The 25,104-nt window shown below is 40.2% G+C and overlaps 1 protein-coding gene across 4 annotated transcripts in view; it reads left to right on the top strand.

Moving 5' to 3' along the window:
• Nucleotides 1-25,104, top strand: part of cacna1ba (calcium channel, voltage-dependent, N type, alpha 1B subunit, a) — a 156,738-nt gene that overhangs the window by 73,070 nt on the left and 58,564 nt on the right. For 2 of the 4 annotated variants that reach the window (XM_051422240.1, XM_051422243.1), the window contains exons 11-25: nucleotides 7,258-7,464; nucleotides 8,582-8,694; nucleotides 8,868-8,980; nucleotides 9,062-9,193; nucleotides 11,955-12,027; nucleotides 12,115-12,232; nucleotides 12,397-12,464; nucleotides 14,441-14,547; nucleotides 17,172-17,237; nucleotides 19,349-19,384; nucleotides 20,309-21,070; nucleotides 21,706-21,899; nucleotides 22,758-22,875; nucleotides 23,873-24,002; nucleotides 24,507-24,566. In XM_051422240.1, coding sequence (XP_051278200.1) covers nucleotides 7,258-7,464; nucleotides 8,582-8,694; nucleotides 8,868-8,980; nucleotides 9,062-9,193; nucleotides 11,955-12,027; nucleotides 12,115-12,232; nucleotides 12,397-12,464; nucleotides 14,441-14,547; nucleotides 17,172-17,237; nucleotides 19,349-19,384; nucleotides 20,309-21,070; nucleotides 21,706-21,899; nucleotides 22,758-22,875; nucleotides 23,873-24,002; nucleotides 24,507-24,566 — 2,297 coding nt within the window. The remainder of the gene's footprint in view (nucleotides 1-7,257; nucleotides 7,465-8,581; nucleotides 8,695-8,867; nucleotides 8,981-9,061; nucleotides 9,194-11,954; nucleotides 12,028-12,114; nucleotides 12,233-12,396; nucleotides 12,465-14,440; nucleotides 14,548-17,171; nucleotides 17,238-19,348; nucleotides 19,385-20,308; nucleotides 21,071-21,705; nucleotides 21,900-22,757; nucleotides 22,876-23,872; nucleotides 24,003-24,506; nucleotides 24,567-25,104) is intronic. The other 2 variants (XM_051422242.1, XM_051422244.1) reach the window with 1 other exon arrangement.

Below are 25,104 nucleotides of genomic sequence, written 5' to 3'. Positions count from 1 at the left end.
TTGGCTTTGATGGGAAGTCAGTAGGTCAACATCCTTTAGTATGTTGATTCATGAAGGGTACACAGCGTAAATTGCCTACATCTAGACCACTGGCCCCACTGTACTAGACACTCTCTCCTGTTCCCCTTTTGAGCCACTGGAACAAGCAGAGCTGAAAATGTTGTCCCTGAAGACCACCTTATTGCTAGCCTTAGCCTTGGCTAAGCGTATAGGTGAGATGCATGCACTTTCGGTGCATGAGGCATGTATAAAGTTTTCCCCCAGGAATGCCAAGGTCAGTCTGCAGCCTAAACCGGCCTTTATCCCAAAGGTTATGGTCACTTTTTATCCCCCGTCTTTCTCCTCTGAAGAGCACCGGCGTTTGCATACTCTGTGTCCAGTTCGTGCATTACAAATTTATTTGGACCAGACAAAGAGTTCAGACAGGGTAACCAGTTATTTGTGTCTTGGGCAAAACCTCATGTGGGAAAGCCTGTTTCCAAACAGCGTCTTTCCTACTGGATAGTAGGGGCTATTACCCCAGCTTATGCCAGCAAGGGTCTACAGCCTCCTGCTGGTCTCGGTGCACATTCCACCAGGGGTCTAGCGACCTCATGGGCTCCCTTTAAAGGGGTTTCCATTGAAGAGGTGTGTGCAGCTGCATGCTGGGCCTCACCCCACACATTTGCTAGATTTTATAGGTTGGATGTAATGGCTCCAACTCTGGCACATTCAGTCCTCAGTGTGGGCTCTTCTCAGAGCATAGCTCCTCCCTTGTGAAGTGCCACTGGGGACAGTTGTCTTCTTTACAGGCATGTCTGACAATCCGGGAGTCAGTATTCTTTTCCCCATAGACACAAAACAAATGCTATGAAAGAGAACTTAAGGTTATGACTATAACCCCGTGTCTCACCACACTACCCTCCTTGCTATAGAAGTGAGGAAGAGGTGAGCTTGTTTGGAATGACGAATGACACTATGTCAGCCTATTATATAGGACGAAGGTCCTATCCCCTCCTGACATAGACGTCATTAGTGCCAGCCAATTAGGGTTGGCATAATGTTATTTAAGCTTCTGACAAGGTCAAGCAGGAGGCGTTCCCCATCGTGAGACGCTCATTCATGCTAATCAGAGAACTGGGGTTATATTCATAACCTTTAGTTATTTGACTAGTTAGCTAGTATTTTGGTGTGTCACAAATATTAGCTAGCTAACTTAAGATGTGTCTATATATCTTTCCAACATAGACAACTGTAGCACATAGCATATCTAAATACACGATAGGAGAAAGTTGCACAGAGCAAAAATGGGCGGGACTTAAGAAGGGTCAATTAAACAAACAAACAAATATAACCTCGATATTTCTGTTTAATTGATTCCTGAACCTATATTTATTTAAGGAAGTCTTGCATTGCTTTTGCCCTTCAATAGATAGATAGATAGATAGATAGATAGATAGATAGATAGAGTGGGTTGCTGTGGGTTTTCAGGTGATACAGTATGAGTCAGATGTCTGAATTAAAATAGATCAGGAAATGATGAGCCCACTAGTCTTCCTGTGCTAGTAATGAAATTCTAATGGATACATTTTTCTCCTTCCCTTTTTGTGTCCTGTGCCACTTGACATTTGGGCTTAAATTAAGTTTCAGAAGGTTTAATATAGTACAGGCTAAATGGGAGTGGGGAGGGGAGTGGCGAAGACCATGGCACTGTGATAAAAGGTCTTCGATTTGGTAACATCACAGTTAAAGTTCATCAGATTATGACAAGCTTCTGCTGAGAATGTTTAAGTTAATTATATCACACTTGTCCTTGTGGTTCTTCCCATCACTTTTACTGTGCCTGTGGAACTCACCTCCAAAAAATATAGGCTGGATTTCACTGATGAGTGCCAACTTCAAGTCTATTGCTCTACAGTGAAATAATATCATCTTGCCTTGATGTAAAGCGAGGCTTAGATTGAAATTAACTACACTGAAACAGTCTGTTTTTTTGTGTCTGTGATTCACATTAGGTGGTCACGGTTAGGGTGTAGAAAGGGGTTGGCAATCGTGTTATGCATGAGTGTGGATAGTGTGTGCCTATGTGTATGTGTAAAGTGGTAGCTGCGGGGGCAAAAACAAAAGGGAAAAGATAAAGAAAATAAAGAAATAAAGAAATAAACTTTACATAACGGAAGAGGGAGGTATGCGTCTGCTAATATACACGGCTTGTAGTTATGTTTTTGTTGAATTTATAAACGTTAAAAATGGGGACCAGGTGTCTTCAAAGGCTGATATTTGCTTCCTTCTGTGTGCATTGTATTTTTCCATTGAAATGTGTTCTGAGATTAAATTTGTCCAGTGATTGATGTGGCAAGATTTCTTTGATTTCCAGTTTTGGAGGACTACTTTCTTAGCGACAACTAGAGAGATGAGCAACGGATTCTTGAATTTTTGCGGGATGTGGATTTCGGAGATGTCACCAAGGAGACATAGTGTAGGGGATGATGGGATTCTGTAGCTCAGGATGGTGGACAGTGTCTCAGTGACTGTAATCCAGAAAGAATGAACTGGTTGAATGAACCATATGGCTTGCAAATAGACATCTATGCTACCTAAAGTGCATTGTGAACAGATACCTGTGTTGACTAGGCCCATTTTGAACATTTTACTTTGGGTGATGTGAGTTCTGTGAATTACTTTATATTGTATAAGCTGCAGGTTTGTGTTATCGGTTATGGTAAATGTGTTTTCACAGATTTGTTCCCAGAAATCAAGGTTGGGAGAGAAGGCCAGGTCAGTTTCCCACTTGGTTGTTGGGAGTGTTATTTTTGTGTTTAGGTTGGAAATCATTGTATGTAGCTGGGAGGTTAATTTCTTGAAGTTATTAATTTTCATAAGTTCTTCTATAAGCTGAGAGGGTTGTAATGTGTTGTTGGTGAGTCCGGTTTTATCTTTAATTTTAAGTCTAAGTTGTTGATATTGAAGGAATTGTTCTCTCCCAACCCCATATTTCTGTGTGAGTGTGTTAAATGACATGAAATGGTTGTTCTCAAATAGGTGGTGAAGATGTGTGATTCCTTATTTTGCCCATGTGGCAAAATAAAGAGGTTTGTTCTGTATCATGAACACTGGATTGTGCCACAGTGGGGTGAACTTTTATAATTCTAGTGATGATTTTGTGATTTGGTTTGTTTCCCACCAGGCTGTCAGAGTTGAATGGATGGTAAAGTGTTGGCAGAAGTTGGATCTCTTGATTGATTGTGAGAGAAAGGGGAGGTCTGCAATTGAGATATTTGAGCATTGGTTTTGTTCCAATTCCAGCCATGGGTAATTGTGCTTGTGTATATTAATCCATTTATATAGGTACTGTAATTGATTTGCCAGGAAGTAGTGATGGAAGTTTGGTGCCTCAACCCCCCATGTGATTTTTTATTTTGTAGAGTTGTGATTGATATTCAGGGTTTTTGGTTTTTCCAATAAAATTGTGTTGTTAATGAATTGAGAGTTTGTGAATTTGTCTGTAGGAGTGGTGGGGATCATAGAAAAAAGGTAGTTAATCTGGGGTAGGGTTTTCATTTTGACTGCAGCTATTCTTCCGATGAGTGTGAGTGAGAGTTTACCACAATGTATTCGTCTTCAATTTTCCTGAGGAGGGGAGTGTAGTTGAGGGTGAAAAGCTCTGACAGCCTGGGGGAAATCTGAATCCCTAGGTACTTGATGTTGTCTGTGTGAAGGTGGAGGGAAGTGTCCTGGGCTCCAGAATCCCAAGCATCATCTGAGAGGGGTAGTAAAATTCTGTTGATGATATTGAACGTTTCTTGAAGTGATACTTGTGGGTTCTGCAAATAAAGTAAAAGATCATCTGCATATAAACTGATTGTGTGTTGTACGTTGGCTACCTGAATTCCTTTGATTATGCTGTTTTGTCGTATTGCTGCTGCGAGAGGTTCAATGAAAATGGCAAAGAGGGAAGGCGAGAGGGGGCATCCCTGTCTGGTGCCAAGATGCAGTGTGAAACTCTGTGAAGTGATTCCGTTAGTGGTGATGGTGGCCCTGGGTGATGTGTACAGTATTTTAATCCAGTGGATGAACGATTCTCCAAAACCAAATTTGTGAAGTGTATTGAATAAAAACGTACCTTATCGAAAGCTTTTTCTGCATCAAGTGAAATGATAATGGTTTTCTGTTGTCTTTCTTGTAATATATTGAATAGGTTGAAAAGTCTGCGGACTTTATCTGTGGCGTGTCTATTTTTTATGAAGCCTGTCTGATCTGGATGAATAAGTGTGGGTGTGACTGTTTCTATTCTGGTTGCTAGTGCTTGAGTGGTCATTTTCAAGTCAGTATTCAATAGTGAGAGAGGTCGGTAGCTAGAGGGGTGAGATGGATCTTTGTTGGGTTTTAACAGTAATGTCATGGCTGCTGTATTCATGTGTGGGTATGGTGGAGGAAGTTTTTATTTCTATAATTACTCTGTTGAATAGTGGTGATAATATGTCCCAAAAGTGTCGGTAGAATTCGGCTGGTAATCCATCTGGTCTGTGAGACTTGTTGCTAGGAATTTTATTGAGTGCTTTGGTAAGTTCATTAAGGCTAAGGGGTGTGTCTAGAATGTTGGTTTGTTCTGCAGTTAATTTTGGTAATGTCAGACTGTTTAAGAAGGTGTCGATTTCTGATTGGGTCGGTTGGTGAGTGGGGGAATAGAGGTTGCTGTAGAAATTCTGAAATATGTTATTTATATTCTGTGGGTTTTGATTAATGTTTCCTGTGGAGTCCAAGATGGCTGGGATGATTGATTTCTCTTCCTTGTGTTGGAGTAGATTTGCTAAATATTTACTGTTTGCTTTATTACTGTATTGAAAACCATTATATTTCAGTTGCTGAATTTTAAATTGTGTTTTTTCCTGTATCATATCATCAAGTTGTGTTCTGAGTTCCTTTCATTCCTTCTGTTTTGGTTCACTGGGATGGCGGGATATTTCATTTGTTAGGAGTTTGATTTTTTGTTCTGATGTATTTTCCAATTGTTGTTGCTGTTTTTTCCTGTATGAAGAGTACGATATGATTTTTCCTCTGATTACGGCCTTCCCAGTTTCCCACAGCAGTGAAGGTGAGGTGTCTGGAGAGTCGTTCATCTCCAGAAAGAATGCCCACTCTTGCCTTATAAGGGTTGTAAAGTTGGGGTCTTCTAACAGTGAGGTATTGAAGCGCCAAGTAGCTGAAGTTTTAGCATGTCTTTGAGTGCTTATAGACAGAGAGACAGGGGCGTGATCACTGATTACAATTGGATGGATTGTGTTATCTGATATCTTGGTTATTAGCGAGTTACTGATGATAAATAGGTTGATTCTAGATGAACATTGGTGAACTGTTGAAAAATATGAATATTCCCTCAAAGAAGGGTTCCTCATTCTCCAACTGTCGCTAAGGCCACAGTCCTCCATATATTGCTTTATTATGTCAGTGGAGTGCCAGTTTCTTAAGTTGCCAGAGGTGCTTGAGCGGTCAATTGTGGGATTGATGACAGTAATGAAGTCTCCTGCTATGATCAGGTTGTTTGAATTTGGTAATATGGAGAAGAGATTATGGAAAAAAGATGGATCATCATTGTTGGGGCCATAAATGTTTGCCAGTGTAAATGTTGTATGTCTGGGTCCATGATAGATTGGTTTAGTGAGAACTGAATATCTTTATTTATTAAAATAGAGACACATCTTTGTTTGCTGTTATATGTGAGTATATATAGTATATTTTGTCGAATTGTCTAAATTTAAGATACTGCAATTCTGTGTCTGTTAAATGTGTTTCTTGTAGGAAGCAAATATCAGCCTTAATTTTATTAGATAATTAATTACTTTGAGTCTTTTGGATTGGTTACGGAAGCCGCGTATATTCCATGTTATCAAGTTAAGGGAGCATTTCACCCGTGGAAACATTAATATTTATTGAAAGTGGGTTATATATGTAGTTGAAATGTAACATACATTTTGAATTTGGTGCCTATTTGAAAAAGAAAAGACAGAAAGTGACTTTAGGGCGCATTTGTATAAAAGACAACAACTCCCACAGTGCACAGCTCCGCAAGCCGCTCCCACTAACACTATCAAGGACTACAACAACGTGAATGTAAACCATTTATTTACAGAAATATATCAACAACAACAAAAATAGATATGTTAACAATGACAGTTATAGTTCCTCCTGAGCGTCCTCAACTCCTCGGTGCCGCAGTACTGGCCATCTGGAGCTGGATGTTTCTGTCGGATAGCCTGCACCACATAAGCGGGTAAAACGACACGATGGCCTCAACCCGATCTCTCGCCTTGCAGGATCCATTCCAGAAAGGCTGTTAGGCGATATTGTCTACAAGACATTGAGCACACAGTTAGGGATGCATGGTCTTTGTGTTTAGCGTGCCACAGTAGTTAGCAATGCAACTGCAAGCTGTTTGTGCAGTAAAGAAGGAAACGTTAGTTCAGTTGGCTGACGTTACGTATTAACCGGGAATAACTTTGTGATAATACTTGAACAAATTATATACATACATGCCACGTTGTTATAAGACAGAAAATAGAAACACTCACTTTACAGTCAGACGTCCGTGTGTCCGTAGGCGCACAGCGAGAGCACAGGCACCAGCAGTCCGCCCCAGCTCGAGCCAGTCCGGGCTCCTTGTCCGCGACAGGCAGGTCCTCTGCCTCGGCTGCAGAAGCCTCAGCTGCTCTTCGCTATATTGCGGCTCATAAAGGTAGCCACGAACATCTGATTCGACCATCATACTTTAGAAATTTCTTCCATATTACATTGATTACCATAGTCGTAACGTCTGGCCCGACAGCGCCTCCACTTGGCTTCCAAACAAGATGGCAGTTATATTTTTTAGTTTCTGCAGGTGAAGTCCCACCCACTGATCTGTAATAGGTCTGTAGCGTGAGTGAAAAACAAAATGAGGAAGTAGTGTTTGTAGTCTCACCCCCTCTACAGAGATATGAGACTTCCTGCTTCCAGTGACGCAAAATGACGATTTTTACATCATTGGAAGCAGGAAGTGCAACACTAAAATCCTTATTTCTCCCCTCTCAGGGAAAGTGAGGGAATGATGCACGACCATTCAAAAATATGACTGGGGTTCTAATGATACAAAGCTTAATGCAAATGGGTGAAGTGTCCCTTTAAGTGGTTGCATGTGTGTATGTCAGGTATATCACAGTCTTGGTTTGGTAAGGCCACCTCAGTTTTAGACTTGATAACTGTATTGCCATTTTGTGTGTTTTGTTCCAACTGCCCCCCAAGGGTCGCCGTACACCCGGGGCAGTGAGAAGGGCAAGAACAAGAACTCATCTTACTTCAGGAGAAAAGAGAAGAGGATTCGATTCAACATCCGCCGTCTGGTCAAGTCTCAGAGCTTCTACTGGACTGTGTTGTGTCTGGTTGGCCTCAACACATTGTGTGTAGCCATAGTACATTATGACCAGCCTGACTGGCTTACCTCTGCTCTATGTAAGTACCGGGGGGAAGAAAAAGGGAAATGCATATATAAGAGTATAAAACGACTCCTTACTACAAGATCAGTCAAAAATGTTTGTTCAAGATCTGAGAGAGAGAAAGAAAATTGTGTGTCCAGTGATTATTACCAAAATGTTTCAGTGATACATTATTCACTCAAAGCCAAATGACCAAAACAGAAAACTAATAGATAAATAAAAACCCAAAAAATAAAGCCGTGCTTTTTACTTAATTTGCACAAGTAACTTTTTCTAATTCCTGCTCTAGTCTCTAGTCTAGTCCTCCAACCCTACGAAGGGGATGCTGGAGGCTTGAGTTTAGGCTTGATGGATTTGGATTTAGACCAACCTCGATAAATCCTAATGCTAGGTCCTGCCCCTTTTGGAACCTCGGTCAACTTCCTCCTTTCCTGTGCTTAGATATGCTATGTGCTCGGCATTTCTATGTTGAAAAGACAACCACATTTTGAAGATGGTCAAAAGCGTAGCTAATCATTAACAACAACATTAGTTATCAGATGTAACTAGCTAGCTAACAGTTGACGTAAATTAGCTAGCTAGTTAACTAACATTTGCTAACTTAAGATATGTATATGTGTGTGTGTGTGTGTGTATGTGTGTGTGTATATATATATATATATTATCGCTTTTACCTTTTAACAATCTTCATAATTTTGTTTTGTCTTTTCAACATAGATTAGCCTAACACATAGCATATCTAAGTACAGGAAAGGAGGAAGTTGACCGAGGTTCTGACTGAGGCTCGCTCAACTGTTATTGGAGCACAGAGCAAAAAGGGGCGGGACATACGAAGGGTTACTTAACTGTAATTTAACTGCTACTCTTATCCTTGTTTATTTTTATGCTTAAGAAGATAATACTGATTGGGACTTAGGACAAACTGCAGAAACACGTGCAAATACTCCTCACACACTCCATCATGCGAGGATACAGCAGCTATTCCCTTAAATAATAGACTGTTTCTTGTGTCTTATTTGCTGTGGGCACAGCTGTACAGGCAGCAGTAGCCCAGCTGAATTGTGGAAATCAGCAGGGAGGCCCTTTTTAACCCAGGGCATTGATCTGTGTGTTTCCTCATTGTCCCTGGACAGACCTGGCCGAGTTTGTATTCCTGGGCCTGTTTTTGGCAGAGATGTCCATGAAAATGTATGGCCTCGGACCCCAGAACTACTTCCACTCTTCATTCAACTGTTTTGACTTTGGGGTGAGTCGTCCTGTGTGAAAATGATTCAGGACCGGTCTTTCAGGGGGACAGAATGTGCTTGATTATTGTGCCGATTGGCAAAAAGTGATTGCAGTGTACTGTATTTGAGTGATATAATGATTGTATAATGAAAGCTGTGGAGGTCTGCTGCATTTATCAGACTGTGTTCACAGGTCATCATTGGCAGTATTTTTGAGGTGATCTGGGCTGCCATCAAACCCGGGGCCTCATTTGGGATCAGTGTTTTGCGTGCTCTGAGACTGCTCAGGATCTTCAAAGTCACCAAGTGAGTCATCAGAAATGTCTGCCTGTGTGCTGGGAACACTGGTTACGCCATAATATTTCTGCATATATTCTGTGTGTGTAGGTACTGGAACTCTTTGAGGAATCTTGTGGTATCCCTGCTCAACTCCATGAAGTCTATCATCAGCCTGTTGTTCCTGCTCTTCCTCTTCATTGTGGTCTTCGCTCTGCTGGGCATGCAGCTGTTTGGTGGCCAGTGAGTTCTTTGTTTCTACTCCTGCAGCTCATTGTAAAGAAATAAAACACAGCTATTGATCAGCGGCTCCAACTTTGGGGTGTGGTGACCACCAGGGGCTCTTGATGGAGTTCCAAAATAAAAAATTGTACACTTCTTCTCAGTCAGTCAGATCTGAAGACATCATATGTCTGTACTCTTGGAATCAACGCAATTTACTTGATTGTGGTCCATAATCCCAGAAAAGATGTACAGTCTTACCCAAGGTCATATGTATTCCATATTAATTAATATAATTAAGTTAAGTCTGTGTTCTAGGGTTGTAACAGTTCCGAAATCGCGACACAAAAGCCCATGGTCTCGTGTCGCGGATCTGAGAGACAGAACCGCGACACACTCGCTCTCTGGACTGTTGAGCTCTCGTTAAGACAGTGTAACTGCGGCGGTGGCGGTGGCCCGTGGGGTGGTAGCGGTGTACGCCTATCTCGTATTTGTATTGACAGCAGGTTATTCTAGGTCATTTTCCACCTTATTTTAGTGTTTATTTACTACTTTAATCTGCTCCCTTTCTCTTCTCCCCACACTCACACACAGCACACACACCTAGCCTGGACCTCTGGTCACTCACGGCAAACACGCCCGCTTGCTCCGCCTCTTTCTCTCTCTCTCTCCCTGTGTGTGTCTCTGCTGACTTTCTCCATCCGCACTACATTTTATAAACTCACCCGTGATTCAGTTTTCAAGTGCGCCACATGTGGGTCCAAACCGAAAGTAACGTTAGTGAGTGACATCTGCAGTGGTGCGTTCACTGACGCTCCGTAATGTAAGATTTCTGCCGTATACGCTTAATGTAATATCAGATAACGTCTCTCTCTCTCTCTGTTTCTCTGCAAAATGGGGAAACGGGGAAAACCTCGGTATGACCCGAACCGTGGCTCAAAAATCGAGGTCTGAACCGAACCGTGGATTTGGTGAATCTTAACATCCCTACTGTGTTCCCCAACCGCAATGCTGTTGGAGGCAACATGATTCAGTCCTCAGCCACTATCAATATTTTTATGCACTTAGAGATAGTGGGACGTATGAATATTTAAAGGTTATATATACAACATTTACTTGCCACTGGACATTGCACTAGAGTATCAGCATCAGCATCAGACCAAAACAAAGGGGCAGAAATAATATGAAACTCATCAAAAACGTATTTCTAACAATCACCAGTGCTGGTTTGGTTGGAATAAACCCTTAATTCACAGGGTTAGATGCAAAAGTATTTTTGAAAAGTGCTGCAAGATAATGTTAATCCTAATGGACAAATGCACATGTTAAAGTACATCGACTAACAGTGCTTGTTTTTGCCGCTGACAGGCTCAGATTGTTATTCTCAGTGTCTGACAGCATTATGGAAAGGATCCATACAAAGATAGACCCTTTTTTTTATCCAGAAACAGCCACCGGTCACTTTAAGCTTTGGTTTTGAGTAACGTGGATTATTGCTCAATAGTTTGGTCCAATACTTCACTGGGTAATATCCGAAAATGACATGTAGCTCTTTCTTGTGGGAGAGGAACAAACATTTCTAGAATGTCTCTCTTGGCTTGAATTGAAAAATACATTACTGTATTGACTGATGGTTTTTATTAGGAATTTCATGACAACAAAGACTCCATTGATGTTCTACAAAAGACTATCCTTTAGCACGGATACACACAGTTATTTTACAAGGCACGCTGCTGGAGGTTGTTTTACTTTACCAAAATCCTAAACCACATCAATTCAGCGTAGAGTAATATCGAGGAAATGCTAGAGTGGAATTCAGTTCCTAATCATATTATTCAACAAAATTATAAATATGTTTTTTTTTTAAATGCTAAAAGAGCATATTTAAAAGGAAACTAAGTAATTAATAAGTACTCTTTGATACTTATCTGTTAGATCATGAGGATATTTTTGTTAATTTATGATAAATTCAATCGGAGCCAGTCTTTTTGTTGTTTTTGTTTTTTGTGTTTGTCTATAGAGTGCGTTAATTGTTATTGTCTTATCTACAGCATATGTGCGTTTCAATGCGTTCTGTCAGTGTATTGTGATGAGTAATGTGAGTGTGTATTTGTATAGTATTGTCACCATATATACTGTTTGGACCCCAGGAAGAATAGCAACTGGTATACAGAAGCTAATGGGGATCTTAATAAACAAACAAACAAACAAACAAACAAACAAACAAACAAACTTGCCACCAGAAGAATGGTAATTTTACCTTGCATGTCATTGTAACATCGAAACTTCACAGAAATGTACCTAATTATATTTAAAGCGGGGGGACTCCCCGCAGAATTTGAGTAGAATAAAAACATATTTCACAGGCTCCTGAAATACATGCAGTTTTCCCTGTCTACTTTCTGTGGTTGTCTTTTAATGAGATCCAGTCTAAAGAAAAAAGCTCTCATGGATTTTAAGAAGGCACAAGACAAATTCTGCTGGCATTCTGACCTTCTCTGTCTGCATCCCTCACGTTGGGGGGAGATGTAATTAGGTCCCAGTAGACAGACAGAGATACAAAATGTCAGCATTAGCACAACTTGATTTGAGAAGAATAAACACTCAGAGATCAGCCTTAAGGTCGCATAGACTAGGCACTCAGACGACTCAAATGTAATAGGCATATATTGTGCTGGAATAGTGTGCGACCTAATGGAGCGGGCAATAAGCTGCTCCGTCCTCCAGTAGGTGGAGGAGTGAATGTGGAGCTTGATTACATTCTGTTTGTTCCTCCCTGCAGGTTTAATTTTGAAGACGAAACGCCAACAACCAACTTTGACACATTCCCAGCAGCGATTCTCACTGTCTTCCAGGTAAAGGTCAACTCCATCATGTTTCTTTCTTTTTCTTCTTTCTCTGTTTGTGCCACTGAACTGGACTTGGCTGTGTCTCTCCTGCAGATCCTAACTGGGGAGGACTGGAATGCGGTCATGTACCATGGGATCGAGTCACAGGGGGGTGTTCACAGGGGAATGTTCTCCTCCATTTATTTCATTGTTCTCACTCTCTTTGGAAACTGTATCCTACCCAATTGATCCAAATTGATTCAACTTTGTGGCTGTCAGGCAGCCTCACAGCACAATGAAATCATTTATCATTGATATGAAGAACAGCTGCAATTGTAAGTATTGATTCTGTGTTCATCAATCATTTGATCTTTTCCTGAGACCACAAATAACCAGACACACTCCTCAACGTGTTCTTGGCCATTGCTGTTGATAACCTTGCAAATGCCCAGGAGCTCACTAAGGTACAGTATGTCTTTATAGCTTGATATATGCTGGCTTTATAGCAGTTTACAGTCAGAGATAAAAGAAGTGGCACCGTCTTACCAACTGAATCCATCAATAAAAGTCCTTTAACTTAAATCAAATCCCACATGCACATGGCTTTTTATCCCTTTTTTTTTTTTTTTATAAAAGAGAGAGAACAGAGAATATTTGCAGGATATGAGGGTACCTTGGTTTGCTGCTTTCATAATACTGTCCAATTTATAGTATGACTGGTGTACATCAAGTTTCAGTAAGTCATCGCAATGAACAGTTGTTATTGGTCACCACTGAAGAAGAAGCTGTTCAACTATGTAAGCAAATTACCTAAGTTCTCTTCTGGACATCTTGTCCGGTTGCAAATCCTAGTGAGGATGTGCTAATTCGATCTTACTCTTGAAAAAGGAGGAATCGAGAATCAATTAAATGACTTTGACCCATAAAAGTTGCTCCTAAAACATCTCTGAGGTGTAGTGGAATGACCTGTACTATAATAGCTAACAATAATAAGGTATAATGTACATCCCCAGAGCATTAACTGCAGTCAGTACATCAACAGAGTCATGTCATACTCGTCACTCTCAGTGCTTTCTTCCCTAATAGAAATACTGTCATTACACATTCACTAATTCATTTCAGTTGCTTTAACTTACCAGAAAAGGGAGGGATCATGCCCATGGAACTGCTTGAACACTTCTTTTTTTCCCCAAATCATTTTATTAGGTTGTCTGCAGACATGGCAAAGTCTGTACATCAAATGCAGTAACATTACAGCATCACATAAACAAAGAAAAATAACTCCACACCCCAAGGAAAATAGAATAAGAAAAAATGATTTAATTGAAATTTAAAAAAATAAAATAAAATGAAGCATAGTTATATGGCAGAGCAAAGGTCCGTCCACACCAAGAACAATAACTATAGTAATAACTGTAACGATAACAATGTAAGCATCCACACTGATGAACAACCATTTTTATGTGTAATTTGCAGCCTGATATTTTGTTGTGTAAGCTTTTAATTAGTTAAATAAACCACAATATCATTCATCAAATCACTCTGGAAGTGATCCCAACGTGTTGTTCGCCATTGTTGTATATTTGTAGTTGTTGTTATAGCTATCATCCTTGGTGTGGACGGACATTAAATAAATAAACTAATTTAATAAATTTGCTTAACTACAATAAATAACTAATTCTTTTGTGAAAACAAAATAGTAATGAATAAAATAGGTGGGAAAAGGGCTTACTAGGCCACAGATAAAGAGGGTCACAGGGAGGGAACAGGGAGGGAACAGCGAGGGTCCCTCTCTCTCCTCCCCAGCGGGCTCCACTTAAGAAACAGCATCAGGAGTAATAGTGAAGTCATTGATGAAGATGAGTGGGAGACTCCAGGTCTTGAGGATGGATTTCAGAGATCCTTTCAGTGAGGATCTTAAGTTTTCCTGTTGTATGCATTGTAAGACTTCTTGTCTACACCTATGGCGGGAGACTTTTAATGTGAAACATCTGTGCAGGAAGTGTTGAGTTTCATTAACAGTAGCTTAATTAACAGGTGGAAGTGTGTGGAAATACTTGGAATTAGCGTTTTGAAAATGTAAATTCTTCTGAACAGGTAAACTGAAAACTGAAATGAAGGCCCATCTCTAATATAAGTCTGTTTCAAATAGAGTTTTGGTTCTCTCTGCACTTATAATAAATATTGAAACTGAAACTTTATGGGAGGACATCTGATTGGCTGGTTGAAAATAATTTAGCTGTGTTGACGTTTATTCGAGTCGACATGCCTGTTCAGTGTCCACATGTCAGCTGAACTCTCCTGGTTGCTCAAATCTACTGGGTGTCCTGTACTGCACAGATAAAGGTCATAATAATGTTACATAAAGGCCACAACCTTTAAAAGTACTTTCTGTATGTACTCTATGTATGTATGTATGTTTTTTGCACATACCTGCTAGGATGAAGAGGAGCAAGAGGAGGCCATCAATAAGAAGCTTGCACTCCAGAAGGCTAAGGAGGTAAAGGAGGTCAGCCCCATGTCGGCCGCTAACATTTCCATCACAGCGTAAGTAGACCTCTTCTAATGTTGTTCTGGCTTCCTGAAATCTCTATTTTCTCATTCAGAACAGAGCACACACCCACAGAAAAGACGGAAGGGAATTCAGTGTACCTTTGTTGTAACCCTAACTTGCCTCCCATGCTAAAAACCAGTTCACCAGTATGTCAATACACAAATGAAGATGTAACTCCATGTAACCTCCATCCTACCCTATTATTTTGTGCCCAGATTTGTTTTTTTGCTTGAAGCATAAACCCTTAACTCTAGCCTAAAAAGTACAAATGCAGATACAGAAGAAAATCAAGAAACAGCACAGCTATGCACAGAATAACTCAGTAATTCAATACAATGATACACAGCAGCAATCCATAGCTGTAGCTCATAGCATTTCATTCTGCGTATAGCCTAAATATGTAGACTCTTTAGGTGTTAACAAGCCCTGTTAAAATACTCTTTCACTCATACTTTCATGCATGCTCTATGATGATGACGTCCCCTTGTTGAAACAAAGCATAATGTTGACTAAGTTATCCCAGTGAATGTCCATGTTAATATCTCCTCACCCACACACATTCTGCTCTTCACTTCTTTTCCTCACAAGGCAGACGGCTGTTTTCTGTCTCCCAAATGACCTCTGCTGTAGATCTCTGCAGGGTCCCTAATAAAATAAATAGAAATTACTACTTAAAAGTGAAGTGATAGATATTTTTACACCCTATACAGCCAGTATAAGCATGATATCATATTATATTTTTTGACATGCAACCACAATGGGCACTTAGGATAGATATTTAACAAAAAGCAAAGACACTTGCTGTTGTGCAATTCAGTGTAAATTCAGTGTATGCATTCACAAGGCTAATTATGTACTTACTGTAGATTATCCAGTCAATGCAGTATATAAATGTGTACATTAAGATGTTAACTGATACTTAATTTATTTATTGGTCCAGTTATTTAACAATGTAGCCCCAACTGGGATTTGATGTGTTGTTTTGTCCTTTTTTCAAATACTTTACATACTTTAAAGATGCTGTTCTGTATACTGTTTTCTATTCTGTAACAATCTGTGTTGTTATGCATTCACTGTTGAGGCTCAGTTGTATACATAGAGTGCTGCTCTGGAGGCATAAATAATCTTGGTGGAGTTGAACCTCAGTGAGCGGAATCAAAAAAGACTCCTGGAGAACTGTTTTTGGAGAGCATGGTCACTACTTCATCTGACAAAGCTGAATGGCAAAGGACGAAGGTTTGGCTTTTACAGTCAGCAGACTCTACTCTAATCAACCTGGTTTATCATTTTATAGGGTATTATGTGTGTTTGGCTTGTTCTTGTAAAATGCAAGAGTTACTGAACAACTGGGTTGGAAAACAGAGCATCTTAGTGTCAGTGGAAGGTCCAACCATTTAACCCAGAACTGAGACCAGTTGCACTTTAAGTACGGCCACTTAAATGAACTCTACATCTATAAGTTCTGTTCTAAACAGAAACACAGCAGGCCATTTTGCCATCACTAAAGCCACAAAGTGATTATACAAAGTTTGTAATCAAACGATGCCAAGTTCAGCTGGTTGCACTAGTTATGTATAAGTTCTCTGTTTAGTTATGGTGTAAAGTGGACACTAGAGGCTCAGTAACTAATAATTAGTTTGTAACTAATTCAGCAACTAAAGTGTGTAGCAGCACAATTACTTCAGGGATAACTAGTTTGGACGTAAGGTCATAATACTGTGTGCATTAGCTTTCTGGCCGGCATGACCCACTTGGCATCATAGCACATCGTAGCTACGTAGATTGATAACGAAATATCATATAAATAAATTAGTTCTCTTCTTAGGTTAATGTGTCACCAAATGGCTGCAATTGGTGAAAAATTATGATAGGTGAAAGAAAAACTGCTGTTTTACCATCAGTTAGTGTTTTTCTGTAACATTTTATGATTTATGCCACCTTAGGGGCATGTATTTAATTAGTTACTTAGAGTTAAGTTGTGACTTACCTCCATGGTGCAACCACTTTTATTTTAGTAATGCATAAATAACAACTTAGTAATAATTTATATTATAACTAGGCAAGGTTTGAACTTATGCACAGCTGGTTCAACAGGCTGCTGATCTCCCATCATATGACTTGACCATGCATGGACGTAGCAGCACAATTTACTGCTGTAATCAAGCCCAATCATTACTGTGTTTTTGGTATTTAGCTCAATATTATTTATTTTCAACTCCACCAATGACATTATTCTTGTATCCAGAGCAGCTTTACCTTTATCTGCAAAAAATTGCTTTTTGTGTAATAGTTATATTATTTTTTTTATGGTGACATTTTGCTTGTTTTTAGATTCCAGTATAATCCTACTTATATCTAGGCTTGAATAGTATTTCCCTGATTTAACTGCCACTATGGCAGTCAGAATGTCCCTGATAGTCCGTTTGTGTGACATTTCCTCTCTGGTTCACTCTTAGTCTTGTGTTTCTGAGCTTTGACTGCTCATTGCATTGAAATGTGATGGGAGGCTAAAGGACACAGAGGGCTCAGAGAAATGTCCAATGGTGTCTGGCTGTTTCTCTGACTTCATCCTATATGATGTTCCCCCCTCCCCCATTTTTGTTTTGTGCATGTGCAGTTTTCTAACACGCAGTCGAGGTAACGCGCACTCTAGCAGCTCATCCATCTGCAGCGTTAACTCACTGTGAGTTATTACCTCTCTGTTACAATGTTTAAATCCTCCCATTACCCTTCTCTCATCCATCCTCTTCTGCTGCCAAACATTGTCTTCCTCTGGTGTCATCACTATGTCATTCTTCTGTGTGAGTTGTCCAGAAAGAAAACGACAGCTCTTCTGTGCTCGCAACTTCTGATAGAGTGTGTTTCAATATTTCCATTCCTCTATTCTGTTTTTATAATTTGTCTGTGATCGACAAGTGTCATGAGTGTTTGTGTTGGTGATCATGCTATCTGGTGTTTGTGATCGACATCCTTCTGTCTGAGAGTGATTTTTTTTCAGTCACTGCACCTCTCCTTCTGTAGATTTCAAGATGTCATTGTTCATACTGTATGTGTTCATGATGTATATTTGCAGCTATGATTCATTTCCCCAAGCTGGTTGTAAATATGTATTATATACTTGTGAGGCGTTTTTAAAGTCTTCCATAGAAACCAGTGAACTTGGGACTGAGAGCAACAGACAGGGTAGAGAAGTCGAAAAGTATTCAGAGACAAACTGAGGGATTTGTTGAGAATACATATAATAATGCTAGCTTAGTTCCTATATTCAATATCTTCAAAGATCCGCTCCAGGCATGTATTAAGACATATACACAAAAGTCAGCTTGAAACAATAATATATTCATCTATAATAATATATCTGATATATTTTTGTTACAGAAAAAGTCTAATTTCCACATAAAAAGTCATCTCCTCCTTCTACCTCATTATAACTTCCAGAATCTCTGAGAATGCAAATGTTTTCTAAAGTTTCCTGCTGGACACAAGATGTCTCATACTTCACTGTAAAGTCCATTCTCAGTGGATGTGCACTGGTGGCTTCAAGTTTCTACATCACACTGTACAAGTTGCATACTGGACCAGGACTGACTTCCAAACTATTTGTGATGTCACAAATCCTGCTGGTAGGCCCCGCCCCTTAAAATCAGATATTCAATGAGCACAGAGAAACTTTCCACTTTCTGCAGATGAATGTGAAAACATCCTTCTAGAGTCAAACTGCACAGACAGAATTCAAACAGCACACTGTAGGGACACAAAGAAACACTGATTTCTAACAATCATTGTAACAATCTTCCATGCAACAAAACACTGAAAGAAGCCTTAGAGACTTAACAACCACAAAGAATCAGTAGTTGATTAGCTTTTCATTGGTCATCAAATGAGGTGTCTTTGTACCTACTGTAATCTTGTACATTGATTAACAATAATGAGATGAAGAGGTTTGGTAGATTTTGTAATGTTTTTATACACTCCAGCTGCCAGGGTGTCAGCAGGGCCTTAAAAAAGTCTCAAATAATCTGAATTTTAGGCCTTAAAATGTCTTAAAAAGGATTTTGACAGGTTTTAAAAATTGATTGGATTAACGTTACCTGTAAAGTTGTATTTTCAGTCCCCCATTTAAATGTGTTTTTGGGAAAAATTGTGTGGATAATGCTGCAACAATTACAAAACAAAACATGGAACCAGTAGTGATTTTCCTTCCTCCTTTTTTTGCGAATATGGACGTAAAATAGGTCTTAAAGGTCCAGTGTGTAACATTTACGGGGGTCTATTGGCAGAAATGGAATGCAATATTCATAGGTGGGTAATCACCTGGATTGTCAAATACGGAATAAGTGGTGTTCAGTTAGTTGCAGCCTGTAACTTTGCTGCTAAATGCCACTAAATCCTACACACTGGTCCTTTTAATTGCATTCATAATGGTCTTAAAAAGTCTTAAATTGAACCTGTCAAAACCTGCACAAACCCTGACTGAGACCAAGGCTATAAAAAAGAATCAGTAATAATAACAATTTGCTGTAACTCCCTTGTTTGACTCTGGATGTCAAGTATGTATTCAGTGTTTAGTATTTTTGTCACCTGTCCCTATTATTTCCCTGCTTCTTCTCAGCAAAAAACTGTTTCTTTTGGATTTTTTGTATAATTTTGCGTCTCTACTGTACATGTTTCTCCCCTTGTCAGTTTCCTGAAGCTTATTTGCCCCCATGTGCTTTTGTCTGTAACCTGTTGCTGTCGTTTGAAGTTCCTTCTCTCCCTCTGTTTGTTTCAATGTTGCCCTTTATGTGTTTGTAGGAGTTATGTCTGCACCCCAGTCCATCACTACCTGAGGTAAACCCAACCGCCTACTAGCAAGGTGGTCGATAATGATCCTTACATGCATAGAAATATACAAAATCATGTTTTCATTATTTACATTCTTGAAAGCAAGACCACATAGATAAAACCCAGCTGTTCCTGCATTCTTGTCATGCACACCACGTTATGGGCTTTTTTTGTTCATTCAGTGACTCCAGTCCCATGTTGTCCATCCACCTCTTAGCAGGAGTTCTTAAAGTTGTACATATGTAGAATGTTTGTATCTTGTACATATGTAGAAGGTGAATACGGAGAATGAAACTGCAGGATGATGGAGCGTTGAGAACATGGGATTAAGTTATTGTTTGTTCCTTTTCTGTGTAGTAAACACATTGACGTCTTTGATGAAAGAGATGGCATTGTAACATGTCATTTCCCACTGTAAAATCAGGCGACGAGACAGTTTTTAATTCATACAGTATCAAAAGAGCATGCATTCAGCCATTTCAGAGTACTGTAGTGGACATTGACAGAAAAAAGTAGCATGTCAACGCATGGTAATATGGCCATGCTTGGCCAGGCATATCCATGGTAAACTGTGATAAATGGAGGCAGTGGTTTACTGTGTTGAAAGCTCCGTTGCACCTTGGTCATACTGTAAATCATTCAGCATGTAGGGACTATGTGTGCCATCATGAGATGTAAAATGAAATATACTGCTGGTTTTATGCGCTGTGAAGTCATTGAGTGTAAAGTACATGAATGTGTCACACCTCAGAGAAAACCATGCCTGTCAGTGTGTTCATTGGAAACGCTTATATCCTTTGTAGAAATAACAAACTGTTGTGACAGAACTGAACTGAATCAAAGTATAGGGTCTGGAAAATGACTTGCACAGTATTTTATATATCAGTCTCAGTGGTTTTGATTTGTGTGGTTCTTGTCCCTCTACCCCAGTAAGGAGCAGCAGAAGTCAGTGAAGATGATGTCTGTGTGGGAGCAGAGGGCCAACCAGCTGAGGAGGCAGAACCGAGCAAGCTGCGAGGCCCTCTACTCTGAGCTGTCCTCAGCCCACCACATCCGGCCTGACATGAAGACCCACCTCGACCGGCCGCTGGTCGTCGAACCTCGCGACGGGCCTTTGCTGGGTGGCCACCAACGCCACCATCACAAGCCCTGCATGCTGGAGGACGCTGAGACTGGCGCCGACCCTGCTCTGCCTTCTGTGCCTCACCAGCCCCGGCGCCACCACCGCCACAGAGACAGGGCCAGGACAAGAGAGGAGATAAACGACAACGGTGACGCCAGCAAAGATGGCGGGCACCACGTCCATCACAGCCGCTCCAAAGACCACAACGGCAGCCATGGCAAAGACGGGAAGAGCGACAGGTCCCGTAGCCGAGAGGGAGGCAGGAGGCACCACCATCAAAGCTCAGTGGATGACAGCGGGGGTGGGGGAGTCCCCAGTGAGAGAGAGCATCGCCATCATTCACACCGACAGTCAAGAGGGGGCAATGGGACTGTGAACGGTGGAGGGAGGGGAGAGCGAAGATCCCGCCACTATGACGGACGTACGTCTAACAGGGACGGGGATAGGAATTCCAGAGGAGACAGTGGTGTGAATGGAGAAAGGAGGAGACATCGGACTCATGGATGCAGGGGCCAATCCACAGTTGATGGAGAGGAGTCCAACGAGAGAGAGAAGACCCAGAGCCATAGGTAAAAATACTTTACAGGACATTTAAGCTAACAGTGGTCAACTAAAGATTCAGTTTCTAAGTCACACATCTGTTTGATAATACTGTGCAGTCAGTTATGGCATGATGCTGTCCATGGTTCTGACACATTCATTATTACAGATCTTAAAAAACGGAAATAAGCTTGCTTTTGAACTTTTGCATGAAATGGATCTATTCATGGGCCTGCCACACATCTACAGCTTCATGTAAAGAAGACAGTGTATGTCCCATAAAAAGATAGAGAGAAATTATGTTAAATTCTGATATATATAAGCTATGTTTCTTTTGGCTTCGGTGAATATAGCCAATGGACCACAGACCACGTATTGCAGCCCCCATCTCACGTGGATCAGAGACCCTCTTCAAAAGCCACAGTGTAATTGATGAACTATTAGAAGACCTCTGACATTCTGTCATTTTACAGTGACCCTGCAATATTAAATGGTGTTTCTGTTGGTCTGTAAATGTTTAGCTATATCCACCAACCTCTGTTAAGTCCAATGAAATGTCACTGACAGGGTTGGCAAGTAGCACAATTGTTTAAACTGCAGGCCATCAACGCGAGATATTATTTGAAAAACATACATAATATCTAAGATGCAATCTCTCTTCTAGGGAAAGGTTTGGTGACTCAGAGGGGGAGTCCCTAGCCATCTCCCCCCAGCAGGGCTCTGGGGGGACTGACTGGCCTGCTGACCGACCAGAGGACTCAGACAACCAAAGAAACGTCAAAAGAACTGGCCAAACCTCCATCCACATTCCTCCTGTGACGGTCACCTCCCCACCCGGAGAGACCACCCTCGCACAACGTCAGTACCTTCTGAGGCCTACAGGATGCACACATAATATGACTAAAATTACTTCCATTGCAGCCATTACGTTGAAGGTCTTTTTTCATAGCCTCTTATAGTTACAAGTACAATATGCAAGTACAGATCATTTACTGTGAAGAGAGCAATGGGAGGTACTTCTTAAACAGACAAGAGTCTGCAGTTTTTGCTGTTTTTACAAGCAGTTAATTTTGTATAGGTGCCCTATTATTAACATGATGATCACCCCAGGAGAAGGCAGATGTAGATATTCATCAGGTCTGTGCCTTTTTCTGAAGTCTGTTTACTCAATTGACCTTTCCTAAGTCTCTCTCTTCTTTGTTCTGTGATCCACTAACAGTTGAGCCATGAGACATTTTTCATGTGACTTTGGAGAAAAAGTTATTTGGTAACCCCAAATAAAACTGCAGATGGTTCAACAGGAGTTGAGATTTATCAGATTATATAATGTACTTCCAACCAATAGTTGTGTACACAGACATAATGAAAACATGAGTGTAGGCAGCCGGGGACTGACAACATCTATGACAAACAGCCTGACCTTGGTTAAATAGTAATGGTGAAAATTCTTTCATTGTATCAGATTCTTCCCACCAGAGGTGGAAAATGAGATCTAATTAATTATCTAATGGTTTTTTGAGGACAATAAATTAGATGTGTGATTATTTGCTGGGGTTTGTTACTCTATGCCACTCTGCCATATCATTAATTAGTTAAGTCAAGGTCCCAGTATAAATTACCTACTGTAATTGGTGAGCATAGAGACCGCTTAATATTGAAGTGTGACTGTCCTGTCTCCTGCTTGCATTGCTGTAATCGAACCATCTGTCTTCCCAGCGAACAGTATCGACTGTGAGACCATGCCTATGAATGACACCCGGGAGGATCTAGGTCAAAGTGGACCCAGACCCATCCTGCCTTACAGTTCCATGTTCATCTTTGGACAGACTAATCCGTAAGTCACCTCCTGTAGGACCTCCCACATGCTCTGGAAGTTAGACAATGGAGAGACTGTGTGATATCTGCAGATCTATAAACAAGCATATCATCATATCAGTAGCAGGAGTCACCCAATCCTACACCACCACAGTGATTTTGTCTGCGTTGATCTGTTCCCTCTCTTTTCCCCCTTTTTAAAAACAGTAAAGCAGAACCCCTTAAGAGACCAGTGCCTCTCACAACCAGTGTCCATCTCCTCAGTATACTTGCAAACCTTTGCATAAACATAATTAACTGTACCAACACACACATACACACACAGTCGACAGTGGTAGCTGGTCTATATGTCAGACATTAACAGCTCTCCACTGACGTGTGCTGATGGAATGAACTCTATTCATGAAGTCAAACCATTGTTTGGCAAACAGAATTTATATTGCTACACTGTATGGGTTTAAACAGATTTTTGTGATATTGATTCTCAAAAACTGTTTTGTTTTTTGTGTTTAAACCCCCAACAACTTGATAGCAGTTGAAAATGTATACTGAGGGCTGTGATATTGGATGTTACAGGGAATGTGATAAATTCAAATGTAATGCAAAAACCTTTTTTTTAAAACTTAGATTTTATAGTATAACAGTTAAACTAAAATTGAATTTTTAAAGATCACAACGCATTCCCTATTTCCAAATATGTTGAATCATAAACCTTGCCTCGTGATACATATCGTATTGTCTAATTCTTGACAATACACAGCCCTATGTCTGTGTGGATTTATTCTCAGTTTCTATGACACATTAAGTAATTGTGAACTGTCATTATAAACTTTAAGATCTTTGTTAAACATTTCCCCTGATGGAGATATAGTGTCTGAATGCCTGGCTTTAATTAGATCCTTGCTTTAGACCTATTGGTGGGTTTTGCCACAGCCAGGTCTTTGTCATATCTGTGTCTGCTGCTGACTATTTCTCTCCCTCTCCCTCTCTGTCTGTTCCTGCCTCTCTCTCCTCAGGGTGAGGCGGTTATGTCACTACATTGTGACTCTGCGGTATTTTGAGATGTCCATCCTGGTTGTCATTGCTATGAGCAGTATCGCTTTGGCAGCAGAGGACCCTGTCTGGACAAACGCCCCTCGCAACAATGTGAGACACACAGCGTACAATTACACACAAATACTATAATATTCAAGAATCAAAACTTTTAAAAGTTTGGATTATTATTTAAGATCTAAACTTTACACAGCCTTCGCTCTCTGATAAACAGCCTCTTCCTGCATTAGAAAAGTTCAAACAACCCAAGACCTTATAGAACAATGGCCAAGCAATGTATAAAAAGTTGATAAAAATATCAGGAAAACTCATCTCTGATAAATATTGAAAGGAAATAATCACACAATCTTCCTGCAGTTATTGTGTTCACTGTTTGGGTTCATTGTACAGTTTATCTACTGTTATTGTTATGCATTGAATATAAAAAATAATTGAAGTCACTGAGTCAGGGATCGTCAGTACCCAATGATGGTAAATGGGTCCCTGAAGGATAAAGGTTCGGAACCACTTATTCATGATTTTTACACACACAGTATTACAGACCCCAGACGATAGAATTAGCTGTTTCAGCACTAATTTAGTCTATCTTTTATGCAGGTGCTCAAATATCTGGACTACGCCTTCACTGGTGTCTTCACTTTTGAAATGGTGATCAAGGTAAGCGTGTAATTTAAAAACACTAATAACCTCATGACTTCATTGTCTTTTACTGCACTCTTCCTCCTCAGAGTCAATCTGTGATTACTGTGTGTTTGATTAAAGTTTATCAGAATTGAGTCGCTGACTCATTACATTTTCTACTTACTGAAGGTACTTCAGTGATGAAAGTGGGGAGGGTATTGAGGCAGTCAGTGCCAGGACCTCACCTCACTGTGGCCATTGTGCTGCACTCAGGATGTCAGGCTGCATTACTGTCCCTTTGTATCAATAATCCTCTGCATTTTCATATAAATTGGAGATTACCGGCAATCCCATTTCTAGTTAAGTTAGTCATTTTATATTCATAAACAAACACTAAAAGTGTATAATAATCAATAATCACCAAAAGTATTATACGATAGATTCAATAACATAGTTATATATACAAATGAAGTCAATTTGTAATATACAATATAATAATATATATATATATATATATATGTATATAATATATAATAACAGAATTTAATAAATTAAACCAAAATATAACCGCAAG

The sequence above is a fragment of the Dicentrarchus labrax genome, unplaced genomic scaffold (assembly GCF_905237075.1).
Source record: "Dicentrarchus labrax unplaced genomic scaffold, dlabrax2021, whole genome shotgun sequence".
NCBI classification, from domain to species: Eukaryota; Metazoa; Chordata; class Actinopteri; family Moronidae; genus Dicentrarchus; species Dicentrarchus labrax.
Note: the sequence above shows the minus strand (reverse complement) of the source record. Positions and strands in the feature narration are given on the sequence as shown.